The sequence below is a fragment of the Copadichromis virginalis genome, linkage group LG7, assembly GCF_057382275.1.
Source record: "Copadichromis virginalis isolate Kocher_CV1m ecotype Utaka linkage group LG7, C_Virginalis_male_GT1.1, whole genome shotgun sequence".
Taxonomy (NCBI): domain Eukaryota; kingdom Metazoa; phylum Chordata; class Actinopteri; order Cichliformes; family Cichlidae; genus Copadichromis; species Copadichromis virginalis.
This window is the reverse complement of record NC_140624.1, coordinates 60507960-60531505: the sequence shown is the minus strand read 5'-3', so window position 1 is coordinate 60531505 and position 23546 is coordinate 60507960. Positions and strand designations below refer to the sequence as shown.

At 42.0% G+C, this 23546-nt stretch overlaps 1 protein-coding gene across 3 annotated transcripts in view; it reads right to left on the bottom strand.

Annotated features, from left to right (window-relative positions):
• Positions 1-22872, bottom strand: part of ca5a (carbonic anhydrase 5a) — a 30836-nt gene extending 7964 nt beyond the window's left edge. Inside the window, exons 1-4 of one of the 3 annotated variants that reach the window (XM_085464565.1) lie at positions 22680-22872; positions 22396-22559; positions 16132-16329; positions 15097-15215 (exon numbers count right to left, since the gene is read on the bottom strand). In XM_085464565.1, coding sequence (XP_085320691.1) covers positions 15097-15215; positions 16132-16329; positions 22396-22537 — 459 coding nt within the window. In that variant the 5' untranslated portion in view covers positions 22538-22559; positions 22680-22872. The other 2 variants (XM_085464563.1, XM_085464566.1) reach the window with 2 other exon arrangements.
• Between the last annotated feature and the right edge of the window lie 674 nt (positions 22873-23546).

Genomic DNA, 23546 nt, shown 5'->3' with positions numbered 1-23546 from the left:
GCACCACATAACAAAGAAACATGAGCACAAGATAACTGACAACATGTAAAAGTAGATTACGTCGTAGGCATGAATCTTCCAAAGTTTTATTGCAGAAGTTTAAATGAGCTGTTCCACTGTCCACCTTTTAACAAGTGTCAGAGGTACAGACCCACAGACGCTCAGACTAAGAGGACCACCGTGACGCTCAGGTGTGCAGACAACTGCTAACTCAGAGCATGACAACAGGAAAAAAAAATTAAATTTAGACCCAAGAAAAACCTGCAAGGGTTTAGTTGAAAATCGTTATTTTACTCAGGAAAAAATGTCAGAGACTTCATCTTAGTCGCATCTTTTCTTATTGGCCACATGCCACTGCGAGGAGGCTTGTTTCTCTGTTTGTGTGTGTTGTATTAGCTATTAATCAGAATCAGAATACTTTATTGATCCCTGGGGGAAATTATTTTTTGTTACAGTGCTCCATTTTAAACCAACATTAAGACAAGACAGACAATACGCTAACTAAGAATAGTACAATATATACATATATATACATACATACATACATAAGTCACTTATAAATAAATATTTGGAAAAGAAACATGTGTAGTTGTAGCAGCAAACAGTGTGTTAAGTGGATGCGTTGTACAGGGAGATGGCCACAGGCAGGAATGATTTCCTGTGTCGTTCAGTGGTGCTTTTCGGTAATCTCAGTCTCTCACTGAACGAGCTCCTGTGACTGACCAACATGTCATGGAGTGGGTGGGAGGTGTTATCCAACATTGTCTTTATCTTGGACAGCATCCGCCTCTCCGACACCACCTTGAGGGAGTCCAGCTCCATCCCCACAACATTGCTGGCCTTACGGATCAGTTTATTAAGTCTGTTGGCATCTGCGACCCTCAGCCTGCTCCCCCAGCATGCAACAGCATAGAGGATCGCACTGGCCACCACAGACTCATAGAAAATCCTCAGCATTTTCTGGCAGATGTTGAAGGACCTCAGTCGCCTCAAAAAATAGAGACGACTCTGGCCCTTCCTGTAAAGTGCTGTGGTGTTTTTAGCCCAGTCCAGTTTATTGTCAATGTGTACTCCAAGGTATTTATAGTCCTCCACAATGTCAACACTGACCCCCTGGATTGAAACAGGGGTCAAGTGTTTCCTGGTCTTCCTGAAGTCCACGATCAGTTCCTTGGTCTTTGCCACGTTGAGCTGCAGATGATTCTGCTCACACCACGTGACAAAGGAGTCGACCACAGCCCGGTACTCTGTCTCATCATCCCTGCTGATGCATCCAACCACCGCAGAGTCATGTGGGTTGAGCTTTAGTTATAACATTCTTGTGTACTACACTGAGAGGAATGCACTGAATGAGCAGCCTAACAACCTGAAAATAAACTGTACCTCTAATGAGCAGCTCCACTTGTCTCTGAAAGGATACATTTACATTTAAACTGAGTGATTGCATTTTGTTTAAAGGAACATGAATTTTACAGGTTGGTGTCAATGTAAGAGCCTTAGGAGCATCCATTGTAGTTATAAAAAGTATTTTGCCGCTTACAAATAAACCTGGTCAGCTTTTTTTTCAGATTCTGTGAGAAATCTACATCATAACTTACGACTCCCCCATGCCGTCAGAGATGGAGGCTTTGGAACCAAGGACTGATAACAGGCAGGATAGTCCTTCTCCTCTTTAGGAACAAATTTTCCAGACCTTTAAAGACAGTTTATCACCTTTATTACGAGACATGTTCATTGAGTCATTGGTTTCAAAATGTCTTCCCCTAACGCTTCGACAAGCGACCATCTCACTCCTATTGAAGCCAAATAAGGATCCATTAGAGTGTACATCATATCGTCCTATATCACTCTTAAATGTAGATTTTAAAATACTGTCAAAAACACTTGCTCTCAGGCTAGAGAAATATCTACCATTGTTAATTTCTCCAGATGAGACAGGTTTTGTGAAGGGTAGGCATGGTTTTTTCAACCTGCGCAGGTTTTTAAACATATTACACACCAAGTCAACTACAACCCCTGAAATTGCCTTATTACTCGATGCTGAGAAGCCATTTGACCGGGTGGAGTGGGATTATCTGTTTTATACTCTACATAAATTTGGATTTGGCCCTAATTTCATTTCATGGATTCAGTTACCTTACTCCTCACCTATGGCACGTGTTAGAACAAATTCGTTATTCTCTTATTTCCCACTTCTCCGTGGTACGAGACAAGGTTGTCCCTTATCCCCTCTTCTTTTTGCATTATCAATTGAACCACTGGCAATTAAACTGCGAGCTGACAGTTGCATTAAGGGCATCTTCAAAGGTGACCAGGAGCACAAAATATCCTTATATGCTGACGACCTCCTGCTGTATATGTCAGAGCCTTTATGCTCTCTTCCCTGTGCTCTTGCCATTTTTGAATGTTTTGGTAATATTTCAGGTTACAAGTTGAACCTGCATAAAAGTGAACTTCTCTGTGTCAACTCTATAGCCAGAAAGATTTCATTTTCAGATTTTCAATTTAACGTTAAATCAGGGTATGTGACCTATCTGGGGGTTAAGGTTACCCACAAAGATCTTTATGAAAGAAACTTTGTCCCGCTGCTTAAAAATACTGAGACAGATCTTCAGAGATGGAACAATTTACCACTGTCATTAACTGGCTGCATCAATTCTATCAAAATGAACATACTACCCAAGTTCCTTTATTTATTTCAATGTATCCCATGCTACTTACCCAATAAGTATTTTATAACACTGAATAAGCATATCTCTGCATTTATTTGGAATGGCAAAAGTCCACGAATTCGTAAAGATTTCATGCAGAGGACTAGGCCACTGGGTGGATTAGCCTTGCCAAACTTTCAGTCTTATTATTGGGCAGCAAATATTCGTAATATGCTGTACTGGATGAGTAATGTTACTACAGAGACTCCAGCTTGGCTCCAAATTGAGTCAATCAATTGTGGCAAAGTTTGCCTATCAGCTTTGTTGAGTTCAGCTCTCCCATTAGAACTATACACCTATAAACGTAACCCTTTGTTGTATGACTCGCTCAGAATCTGGGTGCAATGTAGGAAAAGGTTGGGGTTACACTTAATGTCAATTAAAGCACCTATCTGCTCAAACCATATGTTCCCACCCTCCATGATGGATTCTGCCTTTAAAACATGGGAAAGTAATGGCCTTAGAAATATCAAAGACCTTTTTGTAGATGGGATTTTTGCCTCATTCACACAGCTCCTGAAGCAGTTTAATGTTCCTCGGCAACATTTTTTCCGCTATTTACAAGTTCGTCACTTTGTAAAGAGTCGATTTCCTTCATTTCCGGAACTACCTGAGGAAACTTCTTTGGATAAAATTATTAATATAAACGTTCATAAGAGAGGGGCGATTAAAGAAATCTATGCTATACTATTAGATCTTCAATCTCCTTCTCTCTTCATCCTTAAAGCACAGTGGGAGAAAGACCTTGGGATGACTATAACAGATGAGCTCTGGCAATCTTTTCTCCGGAGGGTACACTCTTCTTCGATATGTGCCAGGCATGGGCTCCTTCAATTTAAGGTCCTACACCGATTACATATCTTCAAGGAAAAGTTAGCCAAGTTCTATCCAGGAGCTGACCCTCTGTGTAACAGATGTAAAGCAGAAACAGGTTCGCTCCTTCATACCTTTTGGACATGCCCCAATCTTCATAACTATTGGGTGTCTATATTTAGCACTCTGTCAGAGATGTATAACGTTAAATATGATCCTTCTGCTCTAACGGCTATCTTTGGGGTGATACCTCAAGACATCACTTTGCCAAAATGCTATTCGAATTCTATTGCCTTTGCTTCACTTATCGCAAGGCGCCTTATACTTTTAAGATGGAAGCAGGAAGCTCCTCCCACACATGAACAGTGGCTTGCAGAGCTTATGAGGTTTTTACATTTAGAAAAGATGAGATATACACTGGCAGGTTCAACCACCAAATTTCTTAAGGCATGGCAGCCATTCCTGATGTACATGGAAACATTTAAAATGACCACCTTATCATGACCGGATGCCATATCTCTATATCACTATCATAGTTAACTGTACACTGAATGTCCCTTATACATTTTATTTTTATATTTGTTTGTTGTTGTTTATTTGTTTTTTGTTGTTTTGTAGGGGTTTCTTTGGTTTGTTTGTTTTTTCCTTTTCTATTTCTGTTATCTTTTGGGGTATTGTAAATACTGAACAGCATACTACTGTATGCTCAATGTTTTTTTGTTAACATGCTGCTGTGACTGAAAATAAAATTTATAAAAAGAAAAAAAAGAAACAAATTTTCCAAAAAGCATTTCATAGTTTGATTTGTCTGATCAAACAACAGTTTTCCTCTTTGCCTCAGTCCATTTTAAATTAGATTTGTCCCAAACAAGACAAGCATTTCCAGATCATGCTCATATATGGATTCTTCTTTGCATGATAGAGCTTTAACCTGTGGATAACAAGGAATCTGAAAATTGTACATTTCCTCAGTTCAAACACATGATATATTGTTCTATTAGAGATGGCACGATACCACTTTTTTATGTCCGATACCGATACCGATATCATAAATTTGGATATCTGCCGATACCGATATGAATCCGATATACCGTATTTTCACGACCATAAGGCGCACTTAAAAGTCTTAGATTTTCTTCAAAAAGTACGGCGCGCCCTATAGCGCAGCGCGCCCTGTGTGTTGTAAGGAGGACGTAGTAGAGAACACCATGAGAACGCTAAAGGGTGAAGTGTGGGCGTTGATCGTATATACCGGACAATCGCACATACCTGCATAAAAGGACAGATATGTGCATTATGTGGAACATCGTTGTTTTAACAACCCTGAAAATGGCAAAGAGACATGCTTATGAAGCACAGTTTAAACTGAAGGCCATCAGCTATGCGGAGGAACATGGAAATCGAGCAGGGGCGAGAGAATTTAAGATTAACGAATGGATGGTTCACAAATGGAGGAAGCTAGAAAACAAGCTCCGGCAGGTCAAGAAAACGCAGCTGAGTTTCCGCGGACATAAGGCGAGGTGGCCCGAGTTGGAGGAAAGACTCGAGCGGTGGATCATCGAGCAAAGAACGAGCGGGAGAAGCGTTTCGACGGTCACCATTCGGCTAAAAGCAGTTTCACTAGCTGAAGAGATGAACATTGAACATTTCCTTTTTTTTTTTTTTTTTTTTTTATTTCTTTTTTTTTTTTCCATTTGATTTACCTTTTATTGTTTATTTTATTTTCACTTACTGAATACGGGACAGACTTGACTGGGGAAAGAAGGGGAGAAAGAAAGAGGGAAAGAGAAACAGCTGAGAAGAGGGACGGGGGAGAAGGGCAAAAGACAAAAACCAACAGAACGGGCAGAGAAAAAAAAAATGCATATATCAATCACCTGGATCACCTGCTGAGAAAGAAAAAAGAAAGCAAGCAGAAGAGAACAAGAGTAATAGAATAAACAACATCACAATGATATATGGGAATATGACAGTAAATACTAAATGTTAAACATTATTGTGCAGCACATAAGATCAACAGAACACAGTGTGCTTTGAGGTAGGAGCCAAAAAGGGTGTAGTTTGTGGGTGTGATCACCCGTGTGTACACCTGTGAGCATGGACGCGCTTGTTTTTTGTTTTTTTAAAAGGTTCCTTCATGTAATAATCTGCTAGAGGGTGTGGGGGGGCCACAGCCCCGTCCTCCAGGGCGTGAAGCAGGTGTGGAGGAGATCAAAACTCCAGACATCCAGAGGCCCCCAGAACACAAGAGACCAAGGAAGACCAACAGAGGGGCAGCTGCGCCACTGTCCCGGAAAGAGCTGAGGAGAGTCCCAGATGAGGGCTCGCTCAGCAGCCGCGGAGCAGAAGCCAGGGGGAGTTGCAGTGACGCGCCCGTGAGCTCCGCCGGCAGCCAGCTGCGCCTGAGTGACCGAGCCCCAGGCCGAGAGGCCGGGGGCACCCCACCTCCGAAGTGGCCCGAGCGAGCCCCAGGCTCCAGGCCCCGATAAGCGGCCGCCAAGGAGTGAGCCGGTGTGTACCTGGACGCCCATCCCCGGACACAAAGAACCACCAACGCACCGATGTCTGAGGGGGTCCGCCACTGGCAGGGGAAGTGGTGGTAGGGGGAGATAGGCCTCCAAACCTTGGAGGGCCTGAGATGTCCCCAGAGAGGTGGCGCCTGACACCCAACCTGACATATAGACACAGACATACAGGCACACATAGATACAAACATCCATTCCCACCCTCATGCTCTCATATGCACTTACTCCACACTCAACCAACGTGGAGACAGACATAAAGAGACGTTGTACACACGATCACACTCCCCAAGCGTACTCTACAAACCGGGTCTAGGTGCCCCCGCCCCTGGAGGGGGGAACTGCACCCAGACCCAGGTGGTGTTTCCCTTTTCCCTGCGGTGGGGGGAGGCAGACCGCCCCGACTCCGCAGCAGCAGGAAGGCTCCACACTCCAGACCGCAGTCGGACGGCCAACTCCTCCTCCTAGTCCTAGCCCCCCTGCTCCAGCAGGTCGCAGAGAACGGGGGTGAGAGAAGACTCCAAACCTCCCTCCACCCGCTCATTGTAATGTTGATGCATGTGTGTTCTAAGGTGCATTTAAAACCCAGGAGGGCATGGAGCTACCTGCCAGAGAGCAGCAGGTAAGCGCATGGTCCCTCCTGCTAGCCCTCAATGTCTACGTGTATTTAAAATTGAGAGGTGGGCAACGATGCCAGGGGTGGGGTGTACACCCTGATGGTACTTTGGACTCCGTGTATCGTGCCCACCCCCCAAGATCCTATATGTATGTGTAATGAGAGTGTGAGTAATGTGAATGTCTAAGTTGTGGGATAAAATTGAGGCAGAGGCAGCCAGAAGGGGACAGAGGGGGGGGTAGCCTCCTCTGCACCCTGGTGACATACCCCTACTCCAAGGCCCTGCATGTGTGGGTGGTTGTGGTGGAGCGGGAAGAGGGAGGCAGCTGGAGATGGGGAGGGAAGGAAGGGAGGGGCAAGTGACCCCTCCCTGGGGCCAGCTCCCCCGCTGACCCCAGTAGGCACCCCCATACTCCGCGACCCGCCAGGGAAAGGGGGCCCAGGCCCATCCAGACCGGGCCCAGTGCAGCAGCGCCGCCCGGCCCCACAGAGCCCGGGACAGTCCACCCAACCCCACCACAGAGAAAACTGCACCCACCCCACCATCCACTCATCTTCCAGACTACATAAGACAATAAACACCCAGGCTGAGATCTTCCTCCACCTCTCCTGTATCTCCCCCTCCTGCAGAGGGAGCTCCTGAGGAGAGGAAAGCTCCTGCAAGATGTGACAATCTCCCCCACCAGTTGAAGAGCCCCCCAGGTGGCTCGACGCACCGGCGGCACCCTGCTCCAGGGCTGGGCCCCCATGCACCCACCCGCCCACAACCCCGGCAACACACCAACCAGGACCCAAGCCCCCGAGGCCCGGTCCGGGTCCCAGCCCAGAGACGGAGCGCCCCCAGAACCTCACGCCCATCCCGGACCCACCCAGGGGCAGCCAGGCTACCAGGTCAGTAACCCACGTCCGTCAGCACAGACCCTCCCCTAGCCCCGCTGCACGCAGCCGCGAGGAAACAGTCACCGGAGAGCCAACAGAGCCCCTAACCGGACATGACCGCTACCCCGGGTTGAGCCCCCCAAGGAAGATGCCTCCGGGGAACCCCCCGACGCCCTAAGCCTGTCCCTACCCCCACACCAATCACAACAGTGAAGGCGGGACCAAACTATGACCCCCCACCCCCACTAGGTGATGGAGCTGATCAAAGGAGCCCAGAGCAATTGATCTGATGTGGTGGCAGAGGCTGTATCAAGACTAATGTAATCTAATAGATAATTTCTATATTGGTTAGAATTAAGATTATTTTTATTTTTCCAGTTCATGAGGACTGTTTTCTTGGCTATGCATAGGGCAGTGAAAACCATATGGGCGATATTCTTTTCTGAAGTGACATTATCTAAGCTGCCCAACAAACACACTAAGGGGGAAGTTGGAATGTTACATTTCAGACACTTCGATAAGTCTTCACATATCTCGCGCCAAAACTTCTGAACTGGTGGACAGAACCAAAGAGCGTGGATATAATTGTCCGGTGAATTGGTTTGGCAGTGTGAGCAGTTGTTGGTAGACGTAAAGCCCATCTTGAACATCCGATGACCTGTATAGTGCACTCTATGTAATATTTTGTATTGAATTAATTGAAGACTGGGATTTCTAATTAGATGAAAGGTTTTTAAGCAAATCTGAGACCAGAAGTTTAGGTCTAAGTTAACTGATAAATCCGCTTCCCATTTTGCAATAGGAAGTGATATTGATTCATCTGTTTTAGAAAGCATTCTGTATATTTTGGATAGTAATTTGGGGGGTTTAAGAGTAAGAAATTGAACCACACTTGGTGGTGTTTGTAGTTCAACTTGACCCGGTTTAAATTTCTTTTTTACTATGGATTTAATTTGTTGATATTCTAAAAATCTTTTCTTGTTGATCCCATATTGTGTAACTAGTCCGTCAAATGAAATAAATTCTGTTCCTTCTAGTATATGTTCTAAATATTTGATTCCTTTATCACTCCAATCTGAAAAGTTTATCATATTATTGTTTTGTAATATGTCAGGGTTGTTCCAGATAGGTGTACGTTTGCATGGGATTAATGAAGACGCCGTCAATTTTAGAAACTCCCACCATGCTGTCAGAGAAGAGCTGATGTTGATGCTTTTAAAGCATTCATGTCGTTGGATGTTTGAGCTGATAAATGGTAGGTCTGAGATCTCTAGATTATTGCAGAGTGCTTGTTCTACATCTAGCCAAGGTTCATCTAAGAGGGTGTGTTTTAGCCATCCTGAGATAAACTGAAGCCTGTTGGCTAAGAAGTAGTGCTGAAAGTTAGGCAGTTCTAGTCCTCCTTTATCCTTGGTCTTTTGTAGTGTTTTTAAGCTTATACGTGGGGGTTTATTTTTCCAAAGGAATTTGGACATACATGAATCTAGAGATCTGAACCAATCTTGTGGCGGTTTAGTTGGGATCATTGAGAATAAATAATTTATTTTTGGTAAGACCATCATTTTTATAGCGGCAACCCTTCCCATGAGTGATATGGGTAGACATTTCCATCTAGCCAGATCATCTTCTACCTTCTTTAAAAGTGGGATATGGTTTAATTTAGTTAGATCTGCAAGCTTGGGAGAAACATTAATACCTAAACATTGAACATTTCCAAGGAGGTCCGTCTTGGTGCTTTCGTTTTATGAAACGGTGCCATTTTTCCATCCGGACCAGGACTACGGTAGCGCAGCAACTTCCAGCGGATTATAAGGAAAAGCTGGCCATCTTCCGCTCCTACTGCAGCAAATGCATCGCCGACAAAAACATCCAGCCCAGCCACATCACTAACATGGACGAGGTCCCGCTCACTTTTGACATCCCGGTGAGTCACACTGTGGAGAAGAAGGGGACCAGCACGGTAGCGATACGCACAACGGGGTATGAAAAGTCTTCTTTTGCTGTTGTGCTTGGCTGCCATGCTAATGGACAGAAACTGCCGCCTATGGTGATTTTTAAGCGAAAGACTTTGCCTAAAGAGAAGTTTCCAGCAGGAATCATCATTAAGGCAAATGAAAAGGGCTGGATGGATGAGGAAATGATGAAAGACTGGCTGAGGGAGGTGTATGTAAGGAGACCAGGTGGTTTTTTCCACGCATCACCATCGCTCTTAATCTGTGACTCTATGCGTGCCCATCTCACAGCCGATGTGAAAAAACTAGTGAAACAAATGAACTGTGAGCTTGCTGTCATTCCGGGAGGCCTGACAAAGGAGCTCCAACCGCTGGACATCGGTGTGAACCGCCCGTTCAAAGTAAGGCTGCGAGCGGCCTGGGAGCGATGGATGACCGATGGAGACCACAGTTTCACCAAGAGTGGAAGGCAGCGCCGGGCGAGTTACGACACAATTTGCCAATGGATTGTAGATGCTTGGGCTAACATGTCTGCTGGCACTGTTGTTCGAGCTTTCGCAAAAGCTGGCATCATTTCCAAGGAGCCGCACGGCACGGAAAGTCACTCTGACAGTGAAGAAAGTGAACCTGGCATGTTTGATTGAGATTTAGCGCAGCTGTTCAATTCAGACACAGAGGATGAGGACTTCGATGGGTTTGATTGATGATAAAAATGTGAGTACCAAACTTTGTTTTGCTCCTGCTTTATTTTTAAATATGCACACTTGTATGCTTGTGTGTTGTTGATGATGACGATTACTGGTAATAGAAATGTGAGTAAGGTACCGAACTCAGGTTTGCTCCCGCTTTATTTTTAAATACGCATACGGTACTTGTATGCGCCCTATAATCCAGTGCGCCTTATGTGTGTGTTAAATACAGTAATGGCACACATAACTGAGACTGCGCCTTTTAGTACAGTGCGTCTTATGGTCGTGAAAATACGGTAGTCTTTTTTAATCAACAAAACTGTTTTTTTTTTTAAATATCTTGCTGCATTTTCTATAATTCAATTCAATTCAATTCAATTCAATTTTATTTATATAGCGCCAAATCACAACAAAAGTCGCCTCAAGGCGCTTCATAGATACAGAGAAAAACCCAACAATCATATGACCCCCTATGAGCAAGCACTTTGGCGACAGTGGGAAGGAAAAACTCCCTTTTAACAGGAAGAAACCTCCGGCAGAACCAGGCTCAGGGAGGGGCGGCCATCTGCTGCGACCGGTTGGGGTGAGAGAAGGAAGACAGGATAAAGACATGCTGTGGAAGAGAGACAGAGGTTAATAACAGATATGATTCAATGCAGAGAGGTCTATTAATACATAGTGAGTGAGAAAGGTGACTGGAAAGGAAAAACTCAATGCATCATGGGAATCCCCCGGCAGCCTACATCTATTGCAGCATAACAAAGGGAGGATTCAGGGTCACCTGGTCCAGCCCTAACTATATGCTTTAGAAAAAAGGAAAGTTTTAAGCCTAATCTTAAAAGTAGAGATAGTGTCTGTCTCCCGAATCCAAACTGGAAGCTGGTTCCACAGAAGAGGGGCCTGAAAACTGAAGGCTCTCCCTCCCATTCTACTTTTAAATACTCTAGGAACAACAAGTAGGCCTGCAGAGCGAGAGCGGAGCGCTCTAATAGGGTGATATGGTACTACAAGGTCATTAAGATAAGATGGGGCCTGATTATTTAAGACCTTGTATGTGAGGAGCAGGATTTTGAATTCAATTCTGGATTTAACAGGAAGCCAATGAAGGGAAGCCAAAGCAGGAGAAATATGCTCTCTCTTTCTAGTCCCTGTCAGGACTCTTGCTGCAGCATTTTGGATTAGCTGAAGGCTTTTCAGTGAGTTTTTTGGACATCCTGATAATAATGAATTACAGTAGTCCAGCCTGGAAGTAATAAATGCATGAACTAGTTTTTCAGCGTCACTCTGAGACAGGATATTTCTAATTTTAGAGATGTTGCGCAAATGGAAGAAAGCAGTCTTACATATTTGTTTAATATGTGCGTTGAAGGACATGTCCTGGTCAAAAATGACTCCAAGGTTCCTCACCGCGTTACTGGAGGCCAAGGTAATGCCATCCAGAGTAAGAATCTGATTAGATACCATATTTCTAAGATTTTCAGGGCCGAGTACAATAACCTCAGTTTTATCTGAATTAAGAAGCAGAAAGTTAGCGGCCATCCAGGTCTTTATGTCTTTAAGACATTCCTGCAGTTTAACTAATTGGTGTGTGTTATCTGGCTTCATGGACAGATAGAGCTGGGTGTCATCTGCATAGCAGTGAAAATGTATGCTATGTCTTCTAATGATACTGCCTAAGGGAAGCATGTATAATGTAAACAGAATTGGTCCTAGCACTGAACCCTGTGGAACTCCATAATTAACCTCAGTGTGTGAAGAGGACTCTCCATTTACATGCACGAATTGGAGTCTATTAGATAGATATGATACAAACCACTGCAGCGCAGTACTTGTAATACCTACAGCATGTTCTAATCGCTCTAATAGGATATTATGATCAACAGTATCGAACGCTGCACTGAGGTCTAGCAGGACAAGCACAGAGATGAGTCCACTGTCAGAGGCCATAAGAAGATCATTTGTAACCTTCACTAAAGCTGTTTCTGTGCTGTGCTGAGCTCTGAAACCTGACTGAAACTCTTCAAATAAACCATTCCTCTGCAGATGATCTGTTAGCTGTTTGACAACTACTCTTTCAAGGATTTTTGATATGAAAGGAAGGTTGGAGATTGGCCTATAATTAGCTAAGACTGCTGGGTCTAGAGATGGCTTTTTGAGTAAAGGTTTAACTACAGCCAGCTTGAAGGCCTGTGGTACATAGCCGATTATTAGAGATAGGTTGATCATATTTAAGATTGAAGAATTAATTAATGGCAGGACTTCTTTGAGCAGTTTTGTAGGAATGGGGTCTAAAAGACACGTTGATGGTTTGGAGGAAGTAATTATTGAAGTTAACTCAGAAAGATCAATTGGAGAAAAAGAGTCTCTATAAGTTCATACTCAAGTTTAAAACAACAACTACACTAAAGCTATTCTGTTATACCTATATGCAAAAAAAAATATTTCATAGTTCCGAAATACTGATCAATCTAATAAACTTAAACCTACACCATCCTCCCTATTCTGGTATTTTAAAGAGTACTTAGCGTAAATATTAAGCAACCTAACTAATAGGGTTCCAACTCCCAGCAACAACAAAAATAAATAAATAAAAAATAGGGAACCACCCCCCACCCTCCACCTCATGATGCTTAATCGACGTAATCAACCTTAATTTGATGCAGTGTGAAAGAAAATGCACAGAAATCAATTATTTTTCAAGAAATATTAAATAGATTCAACATCTTTCTTCAACAAAATTGCAGACTGCACAGATGGTACCTTCCCAAAGGAAAAAGTACTATAGCTTACTAGGGTATATATATATTAGACTTAATAGTCACTATATACAGTAATTGACTTCTATTCATTTTACATCAAATTAAAACTTTGGGTGTCAGATAATTATTTATTAAAAGCTAGACATTTTAAATGAGAATAAGAAAGAAAAGTATGACTTTGTGTCCCCCTTTTCCCTGTTAATGCCCTATCGCCCCCCCTGGCTAAACTTTGATCCGCCCCTGCACAGTTACCAGCTGTCAGCTACGTAGAAAAGGATCCTCGAGTAGAAAGTAATATTAAATACATTCTAACAACAGCTTATCAAGCTTAAACGTGCTGCTGTTGTTCAGCCGCTGGTTTCCTCTTTCTGGTGCAAAGTGGGCCAAAAACAAAGAAGAGAGATGGAGTCCCGACAGAAAAGCCGATCAGCTGATCATTAAGCAGTTTCATGATTGAAGTAGCAGCAAGAAGAGGCAGTCGCTTGTTAAGCTTAACGCAGGAATGCTTTACAAACATTCAGAGATGGACTTACACACTTGCTTTACTTCTCTCGGGGATAACTTTGTCGGAGATGAAATGCCGGGTTGCTAGCGAAGCTCCACATGCTATCCAGACCACCGACAGGTCCCGCATGCCACAGCCGCTCTATCACGTGATGCATACTGCTCCGATGTGCTAACGTTCTGAGGCGAGTTACGGCGTGTTGCAAGTTTTGTGAGGTGCTTTCGTGATATTTAATGGATCGGATTACATTTTTTATTTTTCTCCGATATCCGATCCAGTAATTTAGGTCAGTATCGGACCGATACCGATACGTAATATCGGATCGGTCCATCTCTATGTTCTATATTGAATAAAGTAGGGGTTTATAAGATTTTAAAATCCCTCTATTCTGTTTTTAGTTACATTTTAAACAGCGTTCCAACCTTTTTGGAGTTGGGGTTGTAATATTACTTGAGTTGAGTTCAGGCAAGCATCAATACAATAGTGGGTTCAGTGAGGGGTTATGTAAAGATCCAGTGATGCAGAAAGTAATTGCAAATGACTGACAGCGAATTACCCCCCCCTCCCCCTCCCCTCTCTCTCAATTACCTGCTTCTTAAGTAATACCTATGTGAGTTTCCATTCAGCGGCTCGTTAAACAATAGCATACAGTGTGCAGTGCTTCTGCACTTAGCATGCTACATTAATCCAGCTGCTGCAAGGTCAGGGCTTTTTAAGCATCAACAGAGTGTGTGCATAGGGGAACACTGCTGTTACAGGTATGAACACGCTCATGTACTTGGTGGTGTTTTGATCTCAGGTGATGCTAATATTGTGGCTTTTGTTAAAAAAATAAAATCTTGTAAATCCAAAATCTGTAAAAAAAACAACAACAACAACAACAACAAAACAAACAAAAAACAATCTTATTAAAAAGCATCTAACATCTGAATTTACTGCACTGATGCTGAAGTCCATTCAGTCAGTCACTAATAGATGTGCAACAGACTTTTAATAAGAGAGAACTAAAACAATGCCTTTCAGGCTGAAGTTTTAATGGTAAAGAAGTGGAATAATCTCCACTGGCTCAGTCTCTTCCCCGATGTCAACCAGACGGAGCTGAACATCACTAAAAGCAGAAAGACCCACAAACAACCACTAAAAGCAGCCACAGTGAAGGTTAGCAAAACACCACTAAGGAGGAAAGCCAGTCTTTGGTGACGTCCATGAAAAATAAGCACTTCTGTTATTGTTGTGCGAGTTTATCCTATTAAAATTAAAACCCAGAAAATAAGGAACTGTGCATAAAATAGCTGCATTTTGACATATTATTATTATTGCATATAAATATTAATGTTCAACTTCTTAAATTAAAACCTTAAGAGTTTCCAGGTGAGCCTGTCTTAGTTGTGTAACTGCAACTTGTATATGGTCAGCATAAATTACAAATCCCACAACACATAATCTTGTGCATACTTTCCAAGTAATATATAAATGTTACGAGCTCTTAGATTGACCAGCGACATAATCAAACAACATTAGTGAAAATTAGTGCACATCAGAAGGGGACTTGGATAAATTCATGGTAAAAATGATGGCTGTGAACATTTACGTGACCCCATGTTTTCCATGTGTTTGTGTTGGTGTATGGAGGTGGCAGCACTGCTGTACCTCAGCGGGGAACAGCTTCTTGTCCACGGTGTGCTCTGAGCCCCAGGCGTTGGTCTCACCCCAGTGGAAGTGGAACTGGCAAAGCCTAAATTTGTCTTCCATGGGGCCCCCTTGTAGCGCTGCAACCATAAAGTTCAAGGACATGAAAAATCAGTGCATCAAACATGGATTCGTCCAGAGGAAATAGCTTATGTTTCAAGGAATTTTTAATTACTTGTTTCCTCCTTCAAAGGGTAGAAATTATCAGACAAAGACTGACTGTTCAGAAACAGGTTGTTCAGGGAGTAATACTGACATCAAACATCCAGGAAACATTAAGGTGAGAACGAGGCTATGAAAGAATAATGTTTTATTGTCCTCACAGTATCTGTACACTGACAAGGCCTCTCGTTCTCCAAATACAGCAGCATAAAGGTTTCTGTTGTCAAAAAAATAAAGGCTAAAGTTCTTCACAAAGTGAAGTTTATAAACCTGTTATTGTTCTCGCAGACTAAGCTTTAAAGCTTTTAATACAAAGACTGGCAGCATGTGACACCCTATAAAGTGTATTGTTGTAATCTCACCAAAACATGATTTATATTTAGAATCTTAATGGGTAGTAAAGTTAGTGTTTTGGCACACCCCAGTAATTATACCAAAATGACACTTTAAGGACAGGGTACGTTGCACTTTTAAGGGTCAGCACAAACATACAAGTCACATGACAGCCCACATGGCACCTTTAAGAGCAGTATTGCTCACTGGATTTTCCTACATATTGAGTGCTCTTTAAGGGGGAGTGCAGGAAAAGATAATCCCCTTGTGTAGACCAAAACATACATTCCTACAGCTGAGATTTCCCTTAAATTCTTCCCGATTTAAATGGAAGCTACAGACCTGCTGCCATCTGAGCAGGCAACAAAGAGGAACTTACATGGTACAAACTGTAATCTTACTTTCTAGGTTTCTAGGGAGTAATTACCTGAATAACTTAATGTGTACTGTTTGGAGTATTTTAACTAAATATATACATGCAGATTACAAAAGAGTACTTACTGGACTTGTCTGTAGTGTCATCGTACTCGACCAGAAACGAGTAACCGTTGTTCCAGATTTGTTGGCAAGTATGCGGGTCGTATTTGGTAACCAGAGGCTTCAGCTTTGAATCAAAGATGCTCTTGCGTACGACAATATCAATTGGCGACTGACGATCCCCTCCTGGTACCACGAGGGGTCCCTGCCACATGGGATGCACTGAAGGAGATGAGAAGGAGGAAGAGGAAAATGTAAAAAAAAACAAAACACAAGTTAGTGATATTGAAGATTATCGTTTTCCAGTCAGTTAAAAATTCTTGACAAAGGGAACAGCAGAAAAGATTACCCAAAAAAACCCTTAAACCTACTTTTCATGTTGCACTCCGCTGCTTCCTGCATTTTTGTAAAATCCATTATTTAAAAAATAATAATAATTAAAAATGCTTCATAAAAAGAAGATTCAAATGGTGACAGTATTAGAAAGACAGGTACAATCCTTCTTCCCCGAGCTCTTAAAAGGAACTGACTGAAAAGTCAGCAAGTAAGCAATCTCACTTCCTTTTAGTCCGCTTACTTTTTTTTCCCTAAAGGAAATTACTAAATAAGAGAGAAGTGGGCCGGCTGTACAGAAAGTGACACGCGGAATGTCTTGGCACGCCCTCAGCTCGCCTCCACAGCAGGAGAACCTGACCAGGACCTCTGGCCAGTCAAACTGCACGCTCAGTCCAACATCTGTCAACAGACCTGACTTCTAATTACTCAAAGCTCTGCTTATTCTCTCTGCCTCCCTATTTAGGTGTTGTGCCTCTGCTATTGAAATACATCCAAAACTATTTTAAAAAGTCTTTTCCTTAGAAAAAGAAAAGGACACACACAGTTTAAAAGACTATTTCACTCATTTATCTGAACCTAGATCAACAAGAAAAAGAACATGCGCAGTTCATAGGGCACAAAGGCAGTTCAGTCTTTTATTTTCCTTATCATTCATTCTCTCCGGAGCATAAGGTTTCCACTGAGAGCCAAGCTCAACAGGTCCGACTGGGACATGACCTTCATCTTCATGGGATTTCAGTGGCTCCTCCTAGGAGAGTCGGCTGCCTGTCTCAGTTATTGCATGAACAATAACTGCTTCCAAAGCCATGCATGCTCTTGCACTGCAATTATCAACTGTGGAGTTTATATGGCCTTGAATCCATAAAAGGGACTCACTTCAGGAGCATATCACAAATCACTTATCCTAATTTAAATCAGGGTGGAGGTACCGAGCAATTGCTCGAGTTTTCCTGGCACAGGACAAGATGTTTATATCTTGCCTTGCAGACATCAGCGAATCTGCCAAGCTCGCATTTCATTTCCCATAGACGCATCATAATAAAAGCTTCACAAATGCAGGGGAAAAAAAGTCATACCATCCAATGTGCAAGACTGGTAACTGTGATATGATAGTGTCGCTACACATCCTGGACACAGGGACCTGAATCTTTTCAAAGACTTTCACAACAGTCTTGAGTAACCAGCCTAATAACATGTTCTGAGCCAATTAGTGTATTGCACCTCACTGGGGGACCATCACAGCTGAGCTCCAGTCACTCCTGCTACCAAACAGAAGAGTGTGCTCGGAGTCATTCTTCTTAATTAGCAAACAATCTCTGATATAAGCGAGCTCGTAAAAATAATAATCTGAAAGTTTTTAACAGGTTCTGGCAAATTAAACTTACAAATAAGGAATTAAAAAAGAATTAGAAACGAATGATCTGAGTAATATATTACATAAATGTCAAATAAAATGGACTCCTCGCCGACTAAATGATTACTATGTATAATGGTTCTGAAAGAAGGAATGGTTTCAGCAAAAACAGTAACAAAATACTGTTTTCTCTGTATACTCCAAAGACCTCAGTAACTCCAAACCTCTGCAGAGAAAAACTTTGTGCCCTGAGCTGAGGCTTGCAGGTAGAATCTCTTTATGTTCAGGCTTGAGGTCTGGACTGAGTAAACCATCTGAACCCACTGAGGTGAAAATTTTACCCAACAGGCACTACTGAGGGAACAGAGTGCACCATTGTTCTGAAGCTGGCAAGATATCAGTATGCCTCCCTGCTACTTTTGTTAAGAGTGTACGAAGAGCGAATGTGTCTTTACACAGATATCAAACTGAAGACCAAGCAACTAGCAAAAAAGAAGAAAAAAAATCCCACTGACCAGTTCAAAACAACCCAGTCTTTTGGTAATGCTTTGTACAGACACAGACGGACACAACAAGCTGGTAAAAGTTAAATATAAACTCTAGTTTATTACAATGGTTGAACATAAAAGCTTTGCTGGAATGGACAGTTTTTCTACTCCCAAACAGCCAACTACTCATTTAAGTCTGACCAACAACATTATTTTTCTTCCAATAAGAAAGCTGAGAGGAGCTGAAACTGATTTATTTTTATTTTAGGAACAAAAGACTCCACTTCAAGAGATTCGGCAAATAACCACAGCTTTCCACAAAAAAAATCCACACAGAAAATTGTGTAAAACAAACAATAAGTAAGAGTGTAGCACACCTGGCACATTTTTTAATATACATCCTTGAGCTTCAGCTGGACGTCAGTCAAAATTATAGTAAAAACTTTACCTTTTAATAGGTTTTTCCCTTTGACTATTTTTAAAGCTACTAGTAGAACTTGTTATCACTTTTTATTACTTCACCAGTTTTTTTTATTTTGCCTTTTTACTAAGTGGAACATAATGGCCTTGCCATGTTGGTCCATTTGATTGACCTTTATTATTATTATTATTATTATTATTATTATTATGCATTTATTTTATTTTCAGTTGTTACAGATGGGACAGACATGACTGGGAGAATGAAGGAAGGAAGGAAGGAAGGAAGGAAGGAAGGAAGGAAGGAAGGAAGGAGGGAAAAAAGACAGAGGGGAAGAGGGACAGTGAGAAAGGGCACTTAAAAAAACCTGTTGAGAGAAGAAAAAACAGAAGAGAAAACAAGCAAAGGGGAGAGCAACATAATAAACACAACACCATCGCAATAATCTAGCTAACAGTAAATAACAGCAGCCAACTGCGCCAGAGTGGACAGAAACCCAGGTCCAGGGGCCAGAGGCCTGAGGGCCCCCCACCCCCCTGAACTGGCCCAACCAAGCCACGGGCACCAACCCCTGTCATCTATCTTAATTGCCCCTTGGGGATAAATAAAGTTGTTTTGACTTGACAAGCAGCCACTGGGTAACCCGAGTGCCCAGCCCTGGATACCAAGAACCACCAATGCACCGACATCTGAGGGCATCAGCCACTGGCAGGGAGTGTGGTGAGGGGAGATAGGCCTCCATACCTTGGAGGGCCTCAGGATGGCCCAGCTTTAAAGTAGGTATGTCTATTAATCCGAAATTATTCATATTCCTGTCAGATTTTGATCGATGTTTTTAAAGAAATTTTTGAGATGTCAAATTTAATTTTGCACAGTCAAATAAGAAAAGGTGGCATACAGCTATGAGAAGCAGAGGTGGGACCAAGTCATTGTTTTGCAAGTCTCAAGTAAGTCTCAAGTAATGTCAGGCAAGTCAGAGTCGAGTCTCAAGTCACTGGTGTAAAAGTCCGAGTCAAGTCACAAGTCTGAAACTTTGAATTTCAAGTCCTTTCGAGTCTTTAAAAAAAACAAACGAAAAAATAATGTTGCAGTTATATGCTAAATGTAAATATTAGACCATGTAATTTTAAAATCTGTGTTTTTCTCAACACATACAAAATAGTGAACTTAGAAAATATACACAAATTGTGAAATTGCACCTCTTTAAAATGCAGCTCAATTAAACTTAGCTCCAAGAATAATTTTCACCGACAGTTCTGAGATACGCTGCATGTTATTCTTGGATGCGGTTGTAGGACCAGCTTTAAAATCGCATGACAAAAATATCATACACATTAAAAAAAACTGTATCACCAACGTAGCCTGGAAAACATTTGCTAGTTAGATGAAGTCAGCTATCTCATCCTAGCATATTTATATGCATATTTATAATTATACGGTTCTTGGAGTGAGTGCATACACTCATGAAGTTTAGTAACTTCCGGTCACTGCAACAAGCCCAGGTACAGTTTACCGACGGATTTGGGTGCAGGACCTTGAAATGCACCGTGTAGAACGAAAGACCATCGTACGTATCATAAGTTTACCAGTCTCACAAATCGTCTTCATAAATACACATTCGTTAACCGTTTATTAATAGGACCTTTGAGCTCAACGGTAATTAATTAGTAGTAGAAATAATTTCTGGTACCCATCACAGAAATGTAGCAGTGACAATAATATTGTATGCTGTAATCGTACTGGGCAATTAGTGATACAAAAAACCTGTTTTATACTGTGAATAAAAGTATGTGTTTTTGTCAGTGTACCATAATAACAGAAGCGAAACGCAATATTGTGTCAGGACAATTTACTATTTATGCACAATAAATAAAGGAGCATAGCGCGACAATTTCTGTTCAGCGCCAGACTTGCTTGTAACCTATATCACCAATTATGTTAAGAAAAATGACGCATTAACTACAACAGCAGACTGACCTTTGTGTAAATGCTTGGAGCAGACTAACCTGTGAGCTGGAGTGTTCTGGGACGTTATATTTGATCTTTGAATGGCTGCAATCCAGTCGCCTCTTTGTTACTTCGGAAACATGGCTCGAACAATTTCTCTTCCACGACGTAATCCGATAACAACCGATCTCTTTACCCGTCGGCTTTCCGTGGCTGTCATGCGACCGGCTATTGCAGTTAATAATACAACAGCTTCTTGACATTTTTGTGTTTCTTTTTATCGCTGTGTGACTGATTTTAATTGAAAGCCTGCGTGCGCTAGTACCGCTTGCCACGAGTTCCCAGAATCCTTTGCGGTTCTACCCGTGAATGACGTCACATTTTCAATCTCCATATAATATGCGTGTTAAATTTTATATTTGGGGTAAAATATCAAGTCTTTTCAAGTAAACCGGTTCAAGTCCAATTCAAGTCCCAAGTCATTGGTGTAAAAGTCCAAGTCAAGTCACAAGTCTTAGAACATTTTTTCAAGTCAAGTCTAAAGTCATAAAATTAATGACTCGAGTCTGACTCGAGTCCAAGTCATGTGACTCGAGTCCACACCTCTGAAGAGAAGTACAGTCACGTGAATTTGATAGATTTAATACTTTTAAGTATTTTGACAAATTTAAAAATAAAGCATGTTCATGTCCATACTGATTCATAGCCTCTCTTAGTAAATGCCCAGAAAACCTTTTATTTGTGACTATAGCACAGGTCACCTACTAACTATAAAAAGTAAGACAGCTGAAATAAATAACAAACAGGAGAAATATATACAAAACAGAAAATAGAGTGGAGACTGCGAGTCAGGCCAACATCAGAAATTACAATAAATAATTCTAAATATTGTAGAAAGCCTACCCAGAAGAGTTTAAGCTGCTATAGCTTCCAAAGGTGGGCTGACATCATATTAAACCTTATGAATTAATAATGAGATGTCATTCAAGTTTATATGCATGTTAAGGCAATCGAGCAATTACTTTCGCCAATATACTGCATTTTTCAATGTTGACTCTTGTACTTGGCTGGAGACAGCAAACAAGGCAATACTGACATTACCAGGGCGTGTTAGTGAAATTATTAAAACTGCTCAGACAAGCTTGAGTGGTTCAGAAAGTCTGTGGTCTCATGAAAATAAAAGGTGGTGACTCATTAGTTGTGAAACATGCGAATGTTTCATGTCACACATCTGCCAGGAGCACAAGTACATACTGTAATGTAACACGTGACAATTTTTTTAATTTTTATGTGCTCTCAATAAGGATATGCACAGTGGAAACGGCGATTAAGGCGAAATTTCTTTAGTATGACATAAAGTGCATACAAGTAGAAGGTATATAGGTCAAAGGGCCCCGGTGTGGGGCACACCGATCAGCGGTTATCAATAGGTGTTTGGAAAACCTGGAGTCTGAACACTGCCGAGTCACCAGAGAGGCGACTGATCGAAATCCAGGGATGATCAAAGTCCAGCTCCAGGTTTGCACAGCTCCCCGCGCTGCTGTGGCATGAAAACAAAAGTGACCAACAAACGATGCTGTGTGTCAGCCGCAATGAATGAAACAAGCCGACCACTGCCGAGCTGACACACACACACACACACACACACACACACACACACACACACACACAGTGAGGGCTGCAGAGATAATCTGTGTGACAATGACCAACGTTACCACACATGCCTTATAAATAAAAGTACTCACTCTGAGACAGCACATATTTGCTTGAGCACGCAGTCAGGTTACATCCTCTGACAGGCGTTATCCGGTGACTCCTGGCTTGTCTGGCGAGCTGTCGGTGAATCTGTGAAGCCAGAGGTCTAACCAGAGCCGAGAAAGTCATCATTTTAACCGAGTTACCTGCTTCCCTGCAAACGAGTCGAGTCGTTAGCTTTTACACTCTCCTAAAGTTAGCTAGCCTGCCGAAAACAATATATCGGCTGGCTTCCCTCCTCCTCCCGTGCCCTCCTCCTCCCGTGCCCTCCTACCGTTTTTCTGAAGTCGGGGGAAACAACACACATTCAAATTGTGACCGCAGAAAGCAAACAAGACTCTACTAGGCTTTACAGTGAAGCAATAGCACCAGAACAACACGGTTAAACACACTTGTTCTCGGCGCACACCTTCGATAACCGATAACAGGGTTGTCGTTTGCGCTAGAGAGGTTGGCTGGGGAGGGGGTGTAGAGCGGACCAATCAGCGACGTCCTTCGATGGGCGTTAACGTGCACGATGACGTCGAGAGGAAGTACAGCCCCCTTTGAGTAAATAACATTACGTGAGGAAATTTTTCTGGGATAAAATTACTTATATCTTTGAGCTTCCCTTTGAAAATTTATTGTTTTGGTTTCTTAAGATTCTGGAAAAGTGTAATTTTTTTCAGCCTCCGAGTTTTATATCCACAAAACAATTCAATATAATTCACTTTCTTTCTTACTGCTATTATCGTTTCAGTACGAAAAACCTTCATCGGGTAGTTGTTTGATGAAGTTTTATATTATAATATTTATATTTATATAAATGTAAAACTATACTAAACTACACATCAAGTCTATATTAACAAGAACAATCAACAAAGAAGCTCTTTGAATTTTTAAGTTGCGCTGTTTTGTATGGTGGCTTGTTTCTGACACCAATTGTAAATAGATAAATGTTTCTTTTTTCCATCCATAAGAAAAATTTTTTGAGTTATTATTTTAACATTTGGATTTAAAATCTAAGATTTTGAGTTTTTATCCTAAATTGTGAGTGATTATTTCAACATTTTAAGATAATAACCTTTGGGGGAATATGTTCAAACCTGGCACAAACATTCATGAGGTGGGAGTCAAGTCAAAGGTCACTGACCAAGCATGA